The sequence below is a fragment of the Perna viridis genome, chromosome 1 (assembly GCF_037379345.1).
Source record: "Perna viridis isolate PV_CMFRI_1.1 ecotype Kerala chromosome 1, ASM3737934v1, whole genome shotgun sequence".
NCBI lineage: Eukaryota > Metazoa > Mollusca > Bivalvia > Mytilida > Mytilidae > Perna > Perna viridis.
Window position 1 is genome coordinate 58,892,095 of NC_142445.1, and position 19,930 is coordinate 58,912,024.

The 19,930-nt window shown below is 32.9% G+C and overlaps 1 protein-coding gene across 1 annotated transcript in view; it reads left to right on the forward strand.

Moving 5' to 3' along the window:
* Positions 1–19,930, forward strand: part of LOC148629597 (uncharacterized) — a 39,020-nt gene that overhangs the window by 17,946 nt on the left and 1,144 nt on the right. Inside the window, exons 18-30 of the mRNA XM_088554129.1 lie at positions 267–378; positions 1,744–1,922; positions 3,702–3,812; positions 10,135–10,215; positions 10,645–10,780; positions 11,148–11,321; positions 11,573–11,797; positions 12,158–12,273; positions 12,956–13,022; positions 16,876–17,112; positions 17,613–17,849; positions 18,540–18,770; positions 19,191–19,514. Coding sequence (XP_088410255.1) covers positions 267–378; positions 1,744–1,922; positions 3,702–3,812; positions 10,135–10,215; positions 10,645–10,780; positions 11,148–11,321; positions 11,573–11,797; positions 12,158–12,273; positions 12,956–13,022; positions 16,876–17,112; positions 17,613–17,849; positions 18,540–18,770; positions 19,191–19,514 — 2,230 coding nt within the window. The remainder of the gene's footprint in view (positions 1–266; positions 379–1,743; positions 1,923–3,701; positions 3,813–10,134; positions 10,216–10,644; positions 10,781–11,147; positions 11,322–11,572; positions 11,798–12,157; positions 12,274–12,955; positions 13,023–16,875; positions 17,113–17,612; positions 17,850–18,539; positions 18,771–19,190; positions 19,515–19,930) is intronic.

Here is a 19,930-nt window from a genome sequence, read left to right on the forward strand (position 1 = left end):
TTCAGAAAAAGGGCAAATATGGTAGTATGATAGGGGGTCATTTTCAGAGATTCAGCGGTTGACCTACCTAAATATTGTGCACCCATAGGGCTCACATGCCACACTTTTTGTACACCAAAATTTAATAACAGTGCCAATAGCACAAGGGCAACATTTTGTTTTTATTCTTCAAACTTAATGATTTTTTTCCGCCTCAGTCAATGTCTTGAATTTAGGATTTGTTTGATTGTGTTCTTTCCTGACATTGTGAACATTGTTTAACTTAGGTATGGTATAACTCTAAGTACAAGCTGGTGAGATATGATTACCATGACAACAAGCCAACAGCTCCATACTTCACTGTTAATCCCATGACAATGATACATGACTTTAATACAGGTAAGCATAGAAATTGATTTTACTTTTAAAGGTTTTTTAACTTAAGGTGCACTAGATGGTCATTGTATAAACAGTTTTGGACAATTTAATTGGTGTAGGAATGAGACCAACTCACTTACAAAAAAGTGGAGGACTTTATGTAAAGTTAGTGAGTGAGGTTGGCAGTTTATACACTGGTGAAGTCCTCGTAAATAACTTTTGTCTCTTCTTATTCCACAGTTTGCAAATCAGTGTCAGCTTTGAAACTGTTTATTTCAAATGTGTAAACAAACTATTTTACACTGTCAGAAAATCATACACAAAAAATAAAAAAAAGGTCACCGCAATATCTACATAATAATCATTTTTTGAATAATTATTAAGATATTTAGTATTGAATGAACAACTTACATGAACATTGCTCTTTTGGTAGCAAATTGGTCAGCTGTTTAGTATTGTACATTTAGCAGAATATTGTCTAGTAGGTTATTGTAAATGTGTGTTGTTTTTATATTCAAAAGATGCAAAGACATGGATTTGACTTAAGTTTCTATACCATCATGATCTTCTTTGAAATGTGTCGGTAGATAGTGGTCCTGCTGTCAATCCATCTGTCAACCCATTCATCCATCCATCCCCAGTTTTTGTTCGCATCTCCTCAATTGAATTAGATGAAACTTTCAAACATTCTTTTTTTACATGAAGTTCACTTTCTATTTTTTTCCATCTAAATAACTTTTGGGGTTTTAATGTTTTTCCAAATAAGAACTGAATGTTTCATTTATGCCCACCTGGCTAGAATTGCCATCTTTAACAATCTGTGGAGATTTTTGATCTGGCAAAAAACATGGCCACAATTACTAAAAATTGACCAAAGGAGTCAAATTGAAGATTTTTGGAAATAACCTGAGAAACCAATTTATTTAGATAAAATCTGCCAGGATCAGACTAATCAGCATGTTGAGACCAACCTATTCCAGAATACATAAAGATCTGTTGACGGATGTTGGAGTTGTTGTCCTTTCAATGGAATTTTTTTGCCATTTTTACATTCGCAACTTTGAAAATCCATTGCATTTAATCTGAACCTACATGAATGTTCCTTAGAATATTTTAAGCTACCACATAGAAAACTAGGCACAAAGCTAAAAATCAATTTAGATTATTTAAAACTGGATATCTGTGAATAATCTTTGGCAGTTCAGTAATTTTTAGCAAAGGAGTTGGTATGATTTGGATTCTTTTGTTTTAGCATTTAAAGAAGGGTCTTCAATGTTTTGTTCCAGTTAAATTACCCCAACTAGAGTTCTTCAATTATTGCAAAAACTGAAAGGACACCACATGAATGTAATTGATGATATTTAAATATTTGTTTTTTTTTCTTAGGTTTACAGTATGTAGTTGATAAGTTTTTTAATAACTGTACAATCTCACCAATATCACCTGGCCAGTTTGATGCAGAGCTTGACCAAACAGATTATTTGAAGGATCACTCCTTTATTGTTCAGATGAAAAATCCTTTGGAACTGTTTCACACAAATAATCAAATCAAATATGCTGGTCAGGTATGCTTAACACAGACTAATGACTTTTTATATAAAGTTTCCCAAGCAATATGTCATTGTACAAAGGAGAAATCTTTAGCATGGACCTTACACATAATTACTGCTAAAGGTTAGGGAATCTTACTGTATACAGATAGGGAGTTCATGGAGGAATAGTAAAGAGTAATGAAACAATCAAGATTCTAGTGGAAATCAAAAGAATGTAATCCAGGGACAAAGACCAGACATGGAAAACAGACAAACACATGAAGTAACTACAATAATACATACAGTGTAAATGAACAACTTGGACTCCGCTAAAAACTGGGACCATGGACCAGGTACACCAGTAGGGTAAGCATCCTCTGCTTTTCTAGAAACACTTACCAAGTTGCTCATAAAAAGTCAAGTCCAGGATAGGCAAAAGAAGAAAGGAAAACTATGACTTGTTGAACATACTAGTTTTCATGGTGCAGATGGATACACTGTAACAATCCACGAGTTTATGGTGATCACCATAAATTTTTTGTAGTGATGACTTTAATCATATAGCAACATAACCCTGTCCCAGAAGCCTAATTGTAAGAAGTCTATCATGATATGAAAAGCCTGCATAGTTAAGGAAAGCTCTGACATAACCTATGAGTTGTGATATGAAAACTCCATTCGCAGGTGCTGAATGGATGTTGCCACTGATGAAAGGAAAGTTGGCAATTCTGAATCAAAAGTCACGTCTGTTGTGAAGTTTGGTCAATAGTTTTCCTTTACCATCAATCTCTATGTGTAGGTCAATATGAGACTGACTTCACAGTGTCTAGTATCCTTTATCTCAAGTTCTTTGGGGTAGGTGCAATGTATCAAGTCCCTGAAACTAGGATTGTTTAACATCATCTATATCGTGGAAACTGAGATTAAAGGATCTAGCTAAACAATGTTCTTTTTTTCGGATCAGATCAGCTATAAAGTCAGCCTCATAAGAGTGAAGGAATTGGTCTGCAAGTATAGGAGCACAATTTGATTCTATTGGAATGCCAACCACTTGAAAAATGTGTCCACCACATTGGACAGATATGTTGACTATAAAAAATTCCAGATTTTTAAGACATCTCTTTCTGTATATTTTGAAGATGATTTGGAATAACTTTTTTCAAAATACGAGGAATGTCCACCAAGAATTTTGTATTTGTATCTAGGTGTACCATCTTTTTTTGAAAAACAACAATGTATAATGTTTTTGAGTCGGGATTTGAACTGAGCATGGGGAATAGAAGTATAAAGTGTTGAAAAATTATAGGTTTTAATGGCACTTCCTTAAAGGCAAAACAAAACAATTTTCGGCAGAATGAATATCCACTTCAAACACACTTTATTACTTCAAAAATGTTAATATTTAATAGCCTGTAAGATGTTTATACTGCTAAGGTTTGAAGGTTTTGCAGGTGTTTTCAAGATTTATTTGGTCAAACTTTTCACATGTTGTAGATTTACCAACAGACGTCTGACAGTCTTAAAGAAATTAAACAAGTATATTTTTGCTTGGGGTTATTTTCATTGAAATTTTGTGACTGCAGATGTAGTGATAATTACCTCCATTCAAAAATTTAAATATTTACAGTAAATTAAATCTGATACTAATAATGCACAGGTTAAATGCAAACCAAGGTAGGTTTGTTTGATGTTAAAAATGTAATTGTCAATATGTGCATTGAATATGTAATCAAGAGACAAGACTACCTAAATATGTTATTTATTTTATTTTTAAATGGATTGAAATTAAATTTTCTTATATTTCAATTGCAGAAAACTATTCGAAATATATTATGTGATGTGTTCATTGGACTAGATGAGAACTATTACGTACCAGGATTGAATGGCTCTCATCCTGCTATTTTGGAATTCTACTTTTTAACTGTAAGTATACCAAAGCAGAAAGCAAATTCTGAACAAAAATATGATAGAAATTTTCTTTTCTTCTACCGTGAATTCAGAAATTTTGGTGTATCTTTGATGAGGGTGCCTAATTAAATACACACAAATAAACCACCAGTTTGGTTTGAAATATGAGTATTACATAAAAATGTCTTCATCATATTGAGATTTATTTTAAAATTGTATGTTATACACAATTGATGTTTTTTTGTTTTGATAAGGAAGTAATTTTTTTATTTTTAAAATATCACACCATAACAATTCTCTTGCATTTCTGCTTGAAACTGAATACAGGTTTTAGTTTGTATCCAATGTTTAAATTTGGTTACAATATTGACTTCCTCAGTGTCAAGTCATTTATCCAGGAATAAATGAACATTCAAATTATGAAGAAGTCTACAAAGTCACCAAAACTGAACATTCAATAAGGTATCAAAAGGATCCTAAAAAGTTAATAACACCCATCTTGGTAAAGAGTATTGTTCATAAGGATGACACAAAATTTTTATCACAGCTTTATTCAAGACCTTCTAATTAAAACATGATACCACATACACTAAAGTAATACCTTAGTAGCTCATCTGGCCATAGCCCATGTTAGCTATTGCCATCAATTTGCATGCGTCGTCATTAACAATTCTTCAAACATCTTCTCTGAAACTACTGAATGGCTTTGGATGAAACTGAAGATGCTTGTTCCTTAGAGTATCCTGTATGGAATGACTGTTTGGATTTTTGAAGACGGTCTTTGCTGAAATATGTTCCCTGTTGTGGCCCCAGATTTTTTTTTCACTTTTTATGTGTATAACTCTCTGAAACCAATTGCAACAAAATTTGATAAAAGTTGGCATGATTTTTTTAGGGTCCTTCACAAGCTGATTATATAAAATTTGTCATTGGTAAAAAAGCATGACCGTCTTAACTGAAAATAGAACATAGCGGTCAAAATGCTTTATTTTGTTATTATTTCCTCAACTATAGAAGAATAATGAAAATGAAAACTACTCAAGAAGCCACATGAGTTGATTGGCAGCATTGAAATTATTTTTGAGGCGGACTTTTTGCGACCATTTTCACCAGTTACTTGTATTCCAATGAGTTTTGGTTTCTTCAGGAAACTAGGTGTTTTAAGTTGAATGGTGATGATAAAAGATCATTCTTGGCAGCCATTTTCCCGCTAATTTTTAGCTCACCTGGCCGAAGGCCAATTGAGCTTATGCCATCACTTGGTGTCTGTCATCTTTGTCCTCGTCGTCGTTGTGGACAAATTTTCAAAAATCTTCTTTTTTGAAATTGCTAGACTGACAGGTTTCAAACTTGGCATGGTTGTTCCCTAGGGTGTTCTGCACAAAATGATAGTTGGGATTTTTGGTCTATAAAAAACATTACTAAAAATAGAACATAGGGGTCAGATGGCAGTTTTTTTGCAAATAACTCAAAAACCATTGCCTTCAGCATATTTCTGGCGTGGGTGTGAGACGGACCTATGCCAAAATTTTCAAAATGATTCGTCAACTGATATAGGAGTTACAACCCCTGCATTTTTGCATATGCAACATTGCAAATCTTCTTCTCAAAATCCATTGCACAGAATTCAATGAAAATTGGCTTATGTGTTCCTTAGGGTATCCCACTCAAAATGATCGTTGTGATTTTTGATCTATGAAATAATATGGCGGCCATTAATAAAAATAGAACATAGGGGTCAGATGGCAGTTTTTTTGCAAATAACTCGAAAACCGTTGCCTTTTGCAAATTTCTGGCAGGCAAATATTGTTCAGCATCATGTGACAGACCTATGCCGAATTTTCAAAACAATTGTCAACTGATGTAGGAGTTACGGCCCCTGAAACAGTTTTTTTTTTGTTGTTTTTTTTTCTCACATGTGCAATTTTGAAAATCTTCTCAAAATCCATTGCAGAGAATTAAAGGAAAGTTGGCATATATGTTCCTTAGGTTATCCCACTCAAAATGACCGTCGGGAATTTTTATTTGTGAAAAATCAGCTGCTGTTACTTAAAATAGGACATAGGAGTCAGAGGGCTGTTTTTTGCAAATAACTCAAAAACTGTTGCCTTTAGCAAATTTCTGGCATGGGTAAAAATTGTTCAGCATCATGAGAAGGACCCGTACCAAAATTTTCAAAAGCATTCAATGACTGATGTAGGAGTTGTGGCCCCTGAAACAGTTTTTGTTTTTTTTTGTTTTTTTTTTTTTTCACATGTACAACTTTGAAAATCTTTCTCAAAAACCATTTAAGATCATTGAATGAAAATAAGCATAATAGCTCTTTAGTGTATTGTGCTCAAAATGACTTGTGATTTTTAATCCGTGAATAGATATGGCTGCCTATACTAAAAATGGAACTTAGGGGTCAGAAGATTCTGGTTCAGGTCATGAAAATGCTATAAAAGCACTTCCTGCATTTGACAATTTAGTTGATTTTAACTTAACCTGTCTCATTCCTCAAGTTTTTCATTAAAGCAAATGGTTAACCAGGTGAGCCTCTAGTTATACTTGCTTTGATTTCAACGATAATTGGTTTATACAGTAAGTGTGGTCTCCTGATATGAATGAAAATGTTGGATAGTCATGTTTTTACTTCTTTTCATGATCTTTTTCAGTAGATGTATACAGGGCAAATGCTCCTTTGGATCTGGTAGAATAACAGGTCATGGGGCAGGACAGGACCCCTGCCCAAATTTTGTCCAGATGTTCTAAAAACTTTTTTAAGGCATTTCTAACATTTTATAGTGCCTTAGGTATTCTTTTGAACTTACAGCATTTTTCATCACTATATGCTCTTTTTCAGCAATTTTTTGTCAAACATGGTAACAAAGCATGATACCTTTATTTACTTAGTTAATAGGGCATGGTTTGCCAAGTGAGCAATTCAGGCTTTTCGAGAGGCTCTTGTTATAGTAAGACTGGATTGATACTATATTACTTGAGCAATATAATGGGTAAGACTTGATCAATATGCTTGTGTGTGACTTGGGCGTGATAGTACCCTGATGTCACTGATTACAGTATAATCCTATTTAGGGTTGATTTCAGCATTGTTCTTTCTTTCTTAAATTGCATGCCTTTACCTTCAGTTAACTTAAACTGAAGAATCCTTTAGTGAAATATTTTAAACAAGGCATGAACCATCAGTATGAAAGATGAACCATGAGCTTAACTTGTCTTGGTTTGGCCTCCAAATTGTATAAACCAACCACATTTGTTTTTATAATAGTAATGTGACAGGACGGTAGTGAGATTTAAATAGCCAGTTAATTTACTTGCATAAAGGATTAATTCTCTAGCTGAATCGCTGGCTTGTCACCAAGCGGTCTATGATTTGATCCTCAGGGGCTTAGTATAATTTTGGGAGTCAAATCGTGCTCTCCTGTTACATTTGGCACCCAACGTGGGGCTGTGTTTAAAAATAAACATTTAATATTCTCTTTCTATTTAAATTTAAAACACACTATGGCTACTGGAGGTGACACTTCTACCTTTATTGAAAAAGCTGAGTTATTAATAAGCTTAATAAAAGATGCAGGAAACTGAATCTCACACTTGCATTGATACTCCTCGGGAACAAATTTTCAAGTTAGCTAGTGCCCCTAAAGCTAGGTATGAGGATCAGTTTTATGATAGACCCCAAGTTGAAAGGGATGTTCAACCTAGAATTTGTAGGGAATATGTGATTCAAGTTGATAGGGATGTTAGGCACAAAGTATATAGGGAAAGCACACCCTGAGTTAGTAGGTATAATGAACTTAGTAATAGTGATACTAGGGTTAAATGTTATGATACCACTTTTGGTTTACCAGTCTATGAAACCCCCTGGTGAGGTCAATTCAAGTCGAAGCTTATTGTACGATAAAAAGTCTGTTTTACAGACCGGAGTCTACACAGAAAGTGAAGTCAAGGGTCAGGAAAGAGAAAGATTCTGATACTTTTGATGGTAGTAGTATGGATTGGAAAGATTATTCAGTTCATTTTGAGGGAACAGCAGAATTGAATGATTGGGATGATGACGAGAAAGCTCTTCAGTTGTGCATGTGTCTTAGGGGTTCAGCTCAAAAGTTGTTAGGGGATTTAAGGCCAGAGGTAAGGAAAAATTATCTGATGTTGAAAGATATTCTGACTCAGCGTTTTGATCCTCAGGAGCGGGTCACTGCTTATCAAAGTGAGTTTCATTCTCTGTGTCGTAGGAAAGGTGAAAGTATACCTGATTTTGGTTATTCTTTTAGAAGGCTTGTTTGTAAGGCTTCTCCCAAGGACAATTTTGATTCAACTCTGGAGAAGTTGGCTATTAATCAGTTTATGACTGGGTTGTGTAATTGGGATTTGGCTTCACATGTCAAGTGGTATCGTAAAAACACATTAAAATCTGCCATTGCTTGTGCAGTGGAGTATAAGGCGTTCTCAGCATCACAAAATGTGGGTATGAGGAAACCTTTTAATGAGGAAATGAAACTTCCATTTGAAGCAGTCAAAGTGGTTGAGCATAATCCTTGACCTCCTTCATGTTCAAATATTGAAATTTCTGAGCTTACCAAAGCATTGATTAGTTGTAAGTTGTATGGAAAAATAAGTAACACAAGTTCGGTACCCTAATAATAGATGCAGTTTTGCATGTGGGCAGAATGGTCATTTTAAAAGAAATTGTAAGAATGTTTCCAAGGAGAGTACAGATTCAGATAAACGAGAAAAAATTGAAACTCATTTAAACTAGGGCTGAACTAGAAGCCAAAAGTCCAGCCCATGAACTTTTCAAGACTAGGCCAAGCTTAAGAATTAATACAGTCAAACAAAATTGTTTTTTGTTGATTTTCAGATTCAGTACAAACTTGTAAATTTGTTAGTTGATACTGGATCTCCTGTTTCCCTTTTATCTTCTGAGTCATTCAAAGAGTTGGGACTTAACATTCAAACCCTACAAAGGGAGAGTACCCATTGTTACAGCAGCTGATGGGGTGATATTGAAGTATTAGGAAAATTAAAGCTGAATTCTTTTGAACATGAATTTATAGTTGCAAAACTTGAAGGCATACATGGCATTTTAGGTATGGATTTTCTTAAAAAACATAATGGGCAAATTTTGATTAAGGAAGCTGATTTAGGAATCAAAGAAAATAGAATTTCTTTACAGCACTGCCAAACAAAGAATTGCGCATTTATAAAATGTTCAGCACACACAGTTATTCCTGCTTGTTCTGAAGCACTATTTGAAGTGTACATTTCAGGAAAGATAAATCCAGATGCAAGTGTCATAGTAGAACCATTATCAAGTCATGGGAATAAGGGATATCTTGTATCATTAGTTGACCAAAATAGCAATAAAATCAGAATATCTGCTATAAATTATCTAAGTAGGGATGTTACCATTTACAAAAACAAAATTGTAGCAACTGTACAAGAGGCACATTTTGTAGATCAAACATCTGTGATTAATAGTGAAGTAACAAAAACAGGAACTCATGTACACTTACACATTCAAACACTTACCATCACTTATTAAAAGAGGTTCACACTACATAAACAGTTAGATTGTCATTTTCACTGAGAAACTTGCACATACAGAAGACTCCCATTACATTTGGCGCCCAACTAAAAAACCCACAGGGTTTGGTTAGCTGATGAGCTAGTGTTGAGTCATTCGTGGTACGAAGACTCTTAAGGTGGGGGAAATGTGGTGGGACGGCCTGCCTGCATTGTAGTAGGTAGTGAGATTTAAATAGCCACTTAATTGACTAGGCTAAACGATTAATTCTTTAGACAAAACGGTTTGTCATCGAGCGGTCTAGGATTCGATCCTCGATGCCAGAGTATAATTTTGAGAGTCAAATCATGCTCTCCCGTTACAGTAACTTTTCATCAGATAAAACTTTAGGAGTGGAGTTTAAGTCTGTTAGTAGATGCATTTTGTCTTTATTCTGCATCCACTTCCTTTTAACTGATTCACAATTTTTTTATTCCTGTAGATAGAAAGAAATTTTTAATTATTGAAATGATTCTTATGACAAAGCCTATGAAAGTCCCCAAGAGTTAAATTTATTTGATAATAGAGTTATTATCCTTTAAAGGTAAAAAGTGAGCAATCAGGTCTTCTAGAGCTTCTAGCTTGTGGTTAGCTTACAGCACACTCATTGATGTCACCTTCCAATAACAATTATATATCTATTTGACATCAATGATACAATTCAATGCAGTTGTATGTCTTGAAAAAAAAAACGGTTTATTACAATTCTGTTAATAATCCTTCAAAGGGACATAATTCAATATACTTTCTCTTATTTTACTTTTAAAGGAAGGTTGGTCTGATATTGGAAAGGATGATGACAGTCAGAATACATTTACACCTGTCAAGATGGATATAACTATTCCGCAGGTATGGTTTGTAAATTACATAACTATTCCACAGGTATGGTGTGTAACTTACAGAACTATTCCACAGGTATGGTGTGTAAATTACATAACTATTCCACAGGTATGGTATGTAAATTTTCCTATTTTGTTTTCTTTGCTGACTGTTCGCAAAACTTTTCTTATTGTACCAGTAAATCAGATTGTCCCAACCTGTTGAATTGTTGAATATTGTTGATAAGATAGAAAAAAATATTAAAAACAGTTTGAATTAAAGTATTTTCCTCTTTTTTAATGTTGAGGTTGGAAGGATGAAAAAATGAATAAAAAAAAATCCTTGAAAAATGAATTACTAATTTCAAAGACAAGAAATTAAGTATTATATTCTGATATCATGTACCTGCATTATTTGTTTCTGTTTGTTAAGAATCTTAGATGAATTACTTATTTTCAGAAAGGTCTCTTCTTTACATACAATTTTTTCAACTTTGAAGTGGATGAACCCAATACATTCAATGCTTATGACTTATTCAACATACAGAAATGTTATTCAGATAGACAACAACATAGATTCCAGATAAAATTCCCAGGTCAGATTCTGTCTTCAAATATTTCTGATTTCTTATCCTTCTTTGATAATATAATTGTATAGCATCATGTTCTGATATGTGTAACAGTCTGAAAGTGTGTAGCCAGATGTACAGTAGTTATAAAATACTTTTACATAGTTATATCACAATTGTAGGAATATTGGTTTTATAATGAATTTTGAAGCAGCACTACAGGTTATTTGTTTTAATTGAGTATGTAATTATTTATCAATGATGCAGGTGTCTATGATTTTATGTAACTGGCAATTAATCAACATATATTGCAATTCCAGAACTTGTTCTAAAATTTAAACTATTAAATTGATTGTTTTATCGTTTTGTTTAATGGGTTGAAATTATCTTTCAGGACCCTTCCATCCATTTTTGGATATATATCAACGAATGTTTTTAATAGAGACTGTTGCATGTGTTGGAGAAGCAGCTGGAGTTTATCCTCTCAGAGTTCAGGGTGCTAGAGTTGATCATGATGAGGACAATATCTATTTCACAGCTACTTTAATGGACAGAGCCCCATATCTAGGTAAATTCAACTTATAAAGGAAATCTGGTTCATTATTTAGTTTTTATTTTTAGTCATATGGTGATGTGCAGAGAAAGTGTTTTCAGATGCCTGTAAAGGGTTACTCTTATATGTTATTTTTTAATCTCTGTTGAGTAGACATTATTCTTTGTGAGCTTGCTAATATATTTTTATCTGATGTTTGATATTTGCTAGTGTGTTAGGTATTAGGTATTTTTCATCAAGTGTTGTCTTTTGAATTGACACATTAGCCCAGTTTACAAAAGAAGCTGGAATGGTTATGGCCCACAAGACTGCTGGATTCTACCTTGGAGTGTCAACACCAGAGGAATGTGCCAGTGCTTGTGTCCAGACCAAGAGTTTTCCCTGTAACAGTTTTGATATCTGTCCTTCTGTAAAGTACTGTTTTGTCAGCTCAAATCATACATCACATGGTCCAACTCTTAGTAACGGCACAATATGTGATCACTATTCTAGTAAGTTGTATTTGTCATTTGTCTGTCTGTCTGTGCAATGCTATATGAATTGTATTTCCATCATGGGCTACATCTATTTGTCTTACATTCCAGGAACTTGTAATGATTAATAACTATACTAAGGACAGTTTCTAGTAAATCTGCCTGAAATTAAAAAGACTGTGATTTCCTTGATAACAATAAGAAAAGTGATATTCTCTCTTGCTAACAATGAGAAAAGTGATATTCTCTTTACACCATCAGACTATAATCTATAACTTTATATGGTTTAGCAATTGTAGTAATATTTTTTTCAATAATCTAATGGACACTTTTTACATTCTGTGATAAATGAACAATTGTTTCTGATGATCATATTAGGGACAGTGAATGCTTTACCCCAGCCAACACTAGATCTATACAATGCCTACATTAATCTTAAGAATGATGTTTACTCAAATTTGATCCAGATCAGTATACCTGGCCCGAATAACACAGTAAGTTATGTATTAGTTGGATATCATTTTTTTTCTATGGTACAAAAAATAGGACAAATTTGACAATTTTAGGAACTAAAAATAAAGATAAAAGTTAGGTCTATTTAAATTTTATAACATATTCAAGCTCCCTTGTTAATGCATGCATTTTTTGCGTAATTTAATTTTACTGGTTTGTTTAAATCAATACCTATATTTTCTGTTGACAGCCTTTATTTCACACTATTTATAATTATCATCTGGTATTATGTCATAGTTATTTTAAACCTGTATAATTATATATCCATTAATGTTTATCCTTATTGATTTATACCATATAGCAGGAAATTCTTGTGAGGTTCCAATTTTTGCTTTGTTGGTAAGGTTTTGGGAATTGTGAAAATAAAAGCTGACCAAATTAACACTCCAGATATTTAATATATAATTTTCATTTAATAAAAATTAAAGACACGAAAATGAAGGCGCAGAAATAAAGACCACAAAAATTTAATATAAATGTACCATTTGCATAGAGCAAATTGTGAAATTTGGAACCAGCAAAAAATAACCCCACTATACAGTAGGTTAAATATAATGTTTGAACAGACAAGTTTTCCCAGGCTAGGAAAAGACACTAACTAATGTCTGTTACATGTGTTTTTAACAAAAGGGTACATGTTTTACCATCAGTATTGCATTACAGTTAAAGATATATACAGCATCATCAATAAGGGACACCATATTACAACAGACCAGTATACCGCAAGGAGGTATGTGTCATAATTACATGGCAGTTTTTGTTTTGATTAAAAAGGTATTTCAGTGAGCCAGGTCAAGCAAGCAAGCTGTGAAATTAATAAAAATCTGTCAAGACCCCAAAAGCTGACTGTTTTCATCAACGACATCACTCTCAATATGACAAAAACTTGTCACTGATATTTTAAAAGCATTTTCACTCAGACTTAAATAGCAGAAATTGATTAATATATATTTAGAAACTTTTAGTGGATTTATTACTTTTATACCCCTTTAAAATTTCTGTCATCTGTCCACAAATCTTGTCAGTACATCTCCTAAATCATTTTATAGACATTGATAAAATTGTATTGCATGGTTTGGCGTCATATGAAGATATGCATCAAGGAAGAAGGTTATTTTATTCCAAGATAAATAATCCAACAATTGGGGTATTTTTTGTTAAAACCTCCTTACAAGGTTGTTAAAATGTTTGACCAAAATGTTTTCTGTCAGAACCCAAAGTTATGTCAAATCCAGATATGTAGCAAGTTTGTATGAAGTGTCTGTACTTTCCCTCCCTGTCTGTTCAGAGTTTCACATCTTCTTTGTATAAAGCTATGCTCTGCATGGCACTTTTTAAAACTCATTTTGAAATTTACTTCACCAAACACTTGTTTTTTTCTGCACCACAAATGATGAAAGCAGTTAAGTAGCCACTTGACTCTTTGTGTAATCTGCACTTAAAATAGTACTGAACCAATATTTTTTCAAACTTTGCACAATGTTTTTATGAGCATTTACATTTTGGAGATTTGCACCTCTAATTATGGAAAAAATTGTTAGATGTTTTATTTTCTGCATTTTAGCATGTTGAACTTTTGCTAATTTATGTTGTGGATGGTACCTTCTATGTCTAATCTTTATCTCACAAAATAAACACTTAATATAATTCAAACTTTGTACAATACTTATATGCATTGTACATATATATATAGATACATGTTATTTATAATAGTCAGAACAAAAAGATACAAAGAGAGATGGTTTGATAGAGTTGCAGTTATTTAGTTGAATGACCTGCTAAATGAACTACAAAACATCAAATCTTTAAGAAAAACCTTCTCACGTATGGTTCCTTTGGTTGTGTAACATATTTGGATTAAGCCTCATTCCCTGTAGTATATGCCATCCTAGTACATACTTCAGGATATTTTTTACCTACCACTGTAGGTTTTTTTTTTGTTGCATAGTATTTATATGATGACACAGGACCAGACATAATATCAGTCATGTTAATTACCTTTGTAAGAATTTAATTATTCAAAGTGACTTAGAAAAATTCTTTACTGGCTACACAGGCAAATATGCCACATATGATAATCATATATGGTGCTCAATTCATTTAATTATTGTATGATAATTTTTGGTGTGTTCACGTTTCTCCAACATTTAATTATTAGACTAAAACATCAGTTAAGGTTAGGGATTATGGGTCCTCAAAAGGGTTTGATAGTTTAAATTTACCTGTATTTTACCTTTTCCAATAAAAATTGATGGATATTTTTAAATGATTTCATTGACTAGAGACACAGTAATATAATAATAATATAATATTTTTTATTTAATTTTTTTTTTTTTTTTCGTTTTTGCAGAAAGGAATTAGCATATTAAAACAATACATATATTAAAAAATATATTTCTATCTTTTTTATGGTAATTATTTAAATTCTTCTTGAAAATGAAATACTTTAAAATTTGTTTAGGCATAGAATATAATTTTATTAAAATTAATTATAATAGTCATCAGATATACATATATTCCTGATTGTTATTAATTACAAGTTATTAATCAACTTGTTTCAATTTTCATGATTCATGGACTTTAGCTTGTGTCATTATATTTATAAAAAATTATTTATCTAATTGGGACAATTTTCAAGAAATCTAGTATTGTATTGTTCATAGCTCACATGAAAGATTGAGCAGAATGCATTGATGCCTTGTAGTATGACAATGCATAATTATGTCTGTCAATTTAGGTTCATTAAAAAAGTGACAACAATGGCAAATGCAATGATAGCAGTGAACTTTGTAACAAATAAGTTTGGCAGAGTCAGATTTGAGTTTAATGGCTCTCAGTACATGGAGAAGACAACTAGAGGAGACAGAAGATTTTGACGATGTGATGTACCTACTAGTATTTTCCTTCCTTCCTGGAAAGAGTGAACAAACATATGACCGGCTCTTCAACCTACTCAAGGCCGCAGGCCAGCAAAAAGGACTACAACTTTTTGCACCAATTTTGAGACTGCTACCGGCAACTCCGCACAGAGGGTTTTTCCCAACGTGTCACTCGATAGCTGTATCTTCCATTATGCTCAGTGTATGCGATGGCAAAACAGAAACATTGAACTCGCAACAGCCTACAAAGAGAACAACGACCTACGACTTTTGGTGAGACGAGCAGCTGTACTCCGACTTATCCCAACAGACCTGGTAAAGGATATTCGGTTCAACAAACAAACATATGACCGGCTCTTCAACCTACTCAAGGCCGCAGGCCAGCAAAAAGGACTACAACTTTTTGCACCAATTTTGAGACTGCTACCGGCAACTCCGCACAGAGGGTTTTTCCCAACGTGTCACTCGAGAGCTGTATCTTCCATTATGCTCAGTGTATGCAATGGCGAAACAGAAACATTGAACTCGCAACAGCCTACAAAGAGAACAACGACCTACGACTTTTGGTGAGACGAGCAGCTGTACTCCGACTTATCCCAACAGACCTGGTAAAGGATATTCGGTTCAACGCTTTAGAAGATGCAGAAGGGATCGACATCGACATGGACATCGACACAACAGCTTTCGCGGATGATGTAACCAAATACTGGATAGAGGGACATGAAACGAACCAATGGAATCATTTCTCAACCAAAGGACCACGCACCAACAACCACTTAGAAGGATGGCAAGATGAAGAAACTCATTAGACACGTCCATCTCAACATTTACAAATTGATAGAACTGCTCCAAAAAACACAAGCAAACACTTGAGCCAGTTGGATACAGGTAGCAGCAGGTGCAACAGCAAGACCAAAGAAGAAGAAATACTGAAATATTGACAACAGACTTGCCATCCTTAAAGACAGATTCCTCAACCAACAGATGACAGCTCAAGATTATGCTGACAAGACATCCTTTTGTATACATATGGAACTTCGGTAGTGATAAATTGATTGAAATTGACTTTATGCTATGCTTTCAATGTATCTCTGAAAGTGCTTCATGTTTTGTTAATTTTGCATTGTTTTTATCATATGTTACATGTGTATGCAATAACTGCGATATATTTGTAATTTGTAATACAATGATTATAATATATATTTGTCTTATTTCAATATAAAAAAATGAAAGTCAGAAACTAAACATAAAAATAACATTACTGTGATCAAACAAGCAAAACATTGAGAAAGTGTTTTACTTACTTGAAAAAAAGGTAAAATACAGGTAGATTTAAACTATCAAACCCTTTTGAGGGCCCCATAATCCCTAATCTTAATTGATATTGTTTTAGTCTAATAATTAAATGTTGGAGAAATGTGAGTAAACCATATTTTCATATGATAGTCATATGATTCTTACACGTTAATTGGGGCTTGAAAACAAATAATAATCATGTGATAATCAAATTTCATATGATAACTGAATCATATGATTAGCATATCACGTTCACTTTATATGATTATCATATCATGCTCACTTTATATTATTATCATATGTTGCAAATTATATGATCCTCATGTGTGGGTTTTTTGGCTGTAACATATTTGATTGTATACATTTACAGTGTATGACTGAGATTTACAGGAATGTTTTATATTGTAGGAAGACAATTAAGAAGTTTCAGCTTATACAAGAACAATGTTATATACCAACACAATGATGAAACACTAGAAGGTGTTGCTGTTGATGACTGTGCCATAGCTTGTCTAATGGAGGAGTTGTTTGATTGTCAATCATTTGAATACTGTCCTGTCACCGAGATGTGTTATCTAAGTAAAGTACAACCAGATTTAAACACAACTGAAGTTGTCCCCAGTGATTCCTGTAATTTATATTCCAGTAAGTTTGGCAGTTAACAATACTGTAAATATATTATTTGTATTTTATGTTTGCTTATTTTTGCGCATTCTGTTTAGTTAAAAAAAATAATTAGTGTTATATAGTGATACAAATTAATTTCGCTGTTGCTATTTTTGGTGCTATTTTTTCCACTGCGAAAATTAGTATGTTAACAGTATATGAAATATGGCTATACAGAGTCAAAGTCTTATTACATTTATTTAGATTCTGAATGTAGAAACCTCCTAACATATTGTTTTTTTTCTAATTTTCAGTTTGGGATGTAAATTTTTAGCTAAGTTCACTTACAATCTTAAGGATAGAGGTTCTCTTTTTTGTAATTGAATTAAAAACATTTTGTTTTTCATTTCTTCTTATAGAAAAGTTGATTGAAGATATATTAAATCTATATATTTCAGGCATTAATAGGCTTTTGTAAGCTAATGAATTTACATATGCAGTGATCGTAAGCATATTATATTTACATTTCGCAATTTCAGGGTTGTATTTAGATCGTTATGAAAAGTCACCAGGAGTAGTATATTCTACCCCGGGGTATAAGGAGGTACATGATATCTCTACTGATAATATGTGTGCTAAGCAGTGCTCCAGTGACCCACTGTGTAAATCATTTGACTATTGTGCCAATACAGACTTGTGTACACTGAGGAGAACACATAAGTTAGACATGTCAAATGATACCATTATATCACGAGCAACATGTAGCCATTATTCTAGTAAGTAGTTCATTTATCTTTCTGTCCGTTTTTTTCATCACTCTGTGTATAGTGTAACTTAACTAGAGGAAATAATGTGCGACTTAACACTTATGTATTGAATTTACATTCATAATTGTCAAATATTAAGAGTGGCTTTTACTATCTTCATATTGTATGGTATGGTTAGTTTTATAACAGCTAGAATTTTTTTACAGCATGGTTTAAAAGTTTAAAATAATGGATGTGATAATTATTGTAATGTCCATTATGTAATACCAAGATGTGACTATTAAGTGCCTAGAAATTTGTAAATTAAGGGAATCTTTGGTTTCAGGATTTTTTTATGCAAAGTGTGTTTTTTAAATACCAGTTCATATAAAATTCAGACACTGCCTATAGTAGAAGTGATTTGTGGTGCTGAAAAACCCACCAAACAGTTGATGCTTTTTCAGTCTACATTTGCTATATTTTTACACAAAATTCTGTATATAAAGAGATTTTATTTTTAAGAAAAATATATTGTTCTCCCACATAAATCATCATAATCAAGAACAGTACCAATTTCATGTACAATTTCTATCGTTTTATCTGCAAAAATGCAACAACTAAATGACAGACTGGTTTTGTTGTCAGTAACTGTTCTGAAATGAAATTAAAGTAAATTTGATAGATTTTTGACAGCAACTTAATAGAACATGTATTTTTAAGGAAAGTACATCAGTGATTTTGTTGTAAAGTACGGGAGAAATATGATGATAGATTCTATCCATGAAGTAACTGGAGTTACAGCAGATCAATGTGCCAAGCTCTGCATTGATCAGGAAGCCTCTCAGTGTAGTTCCTTTATATTTTGTGGTAATCAAACGATATGCCAACTCAAAACTGAACTACCAAGCCAAGCACCTATTGTGGCCAGTCAGTACTGTAACTTGTATACAAGTAAGAGTTAGACATATCTTGCACATCTTGATTCATAACAGTTGAAACTTTATATTGTTTATATTTAAGTTTTAACTTATTTCAATAGCAATTTATTTTCTATATTAGTGATTACAATGAAACCATAATAGTATATTTATTTGCTGGATTATGAAAAATGTGATAATTATGATTAATCTTACATACATATGATGCTTCATTTTTCACCTTTGAATACATAATGTGCAAATATATTAAATTTATACCACTGAAATACATTTCTTCTTAAACTCATCTTTTAAAATTTTAAGATAAACATTTGTTTTCTGTTTTATTTATGTACTGATATGAACAAGACATGATCGTATTTATAGTGTGTAACACTGTTATGTGCCCAGCACATAGATCATTAATTTTGTACTTTTTACATACTATTTTCAGGACCCTTTACATCACCTTCAGGATGTAATGGATCAAGTTTGCCACATAGTCATCCCTTCACAATACCAGGATCCCTACAGACTACAATGACATCCCCTCAACCAACCCCTGCTGTAATACCTCCTAGTAGGAGCCAATCAAGAGCCAGCAAAACCCTCCCGCCAAACCCATCTGTGATACCTCCTAGTAGCAGCCAATCAAGAGCTACAAAAACCCTCCAGCCAACCCCTCCTGTGATACATCCTAGTAGAAACCCATCTAAGATGACTCAAAATAACACCTTCTGTACTCCTCAGACAGTTGTGGAAACTAAAAATAATCCAGGTATGTTTTAGAGTTACTTATTACTAGTAACTTAAACTAATAATTATTTACCTGTAATTTTTGTTGATTGTTATATTTCACTGTTTTAATCAATTTGGTTATGAATATTGATACAATTGTGTTGTGTTATAATAAAATATGATAGTTAAAACACTTATTTATATGTAAAGCATGTTTACAAATTTTAATTTGTAAGGCTATTGTTAGATCAGACAAGAGTAGTTAAATGAGCATGATGAAATTTCAGCATAATTCTACCACATATATTACAGTACAAATAAGTGTGTAACATGTATTAAAATACTGTAAACAATGTATCAGAAAAAGTTGTATTTCATACTATGGAACTCAGGTCTTCTTTTAAAAACTGGAAAAAAATTCTTTGGTGTTAATATACATTTGATAGAACCTTGAGA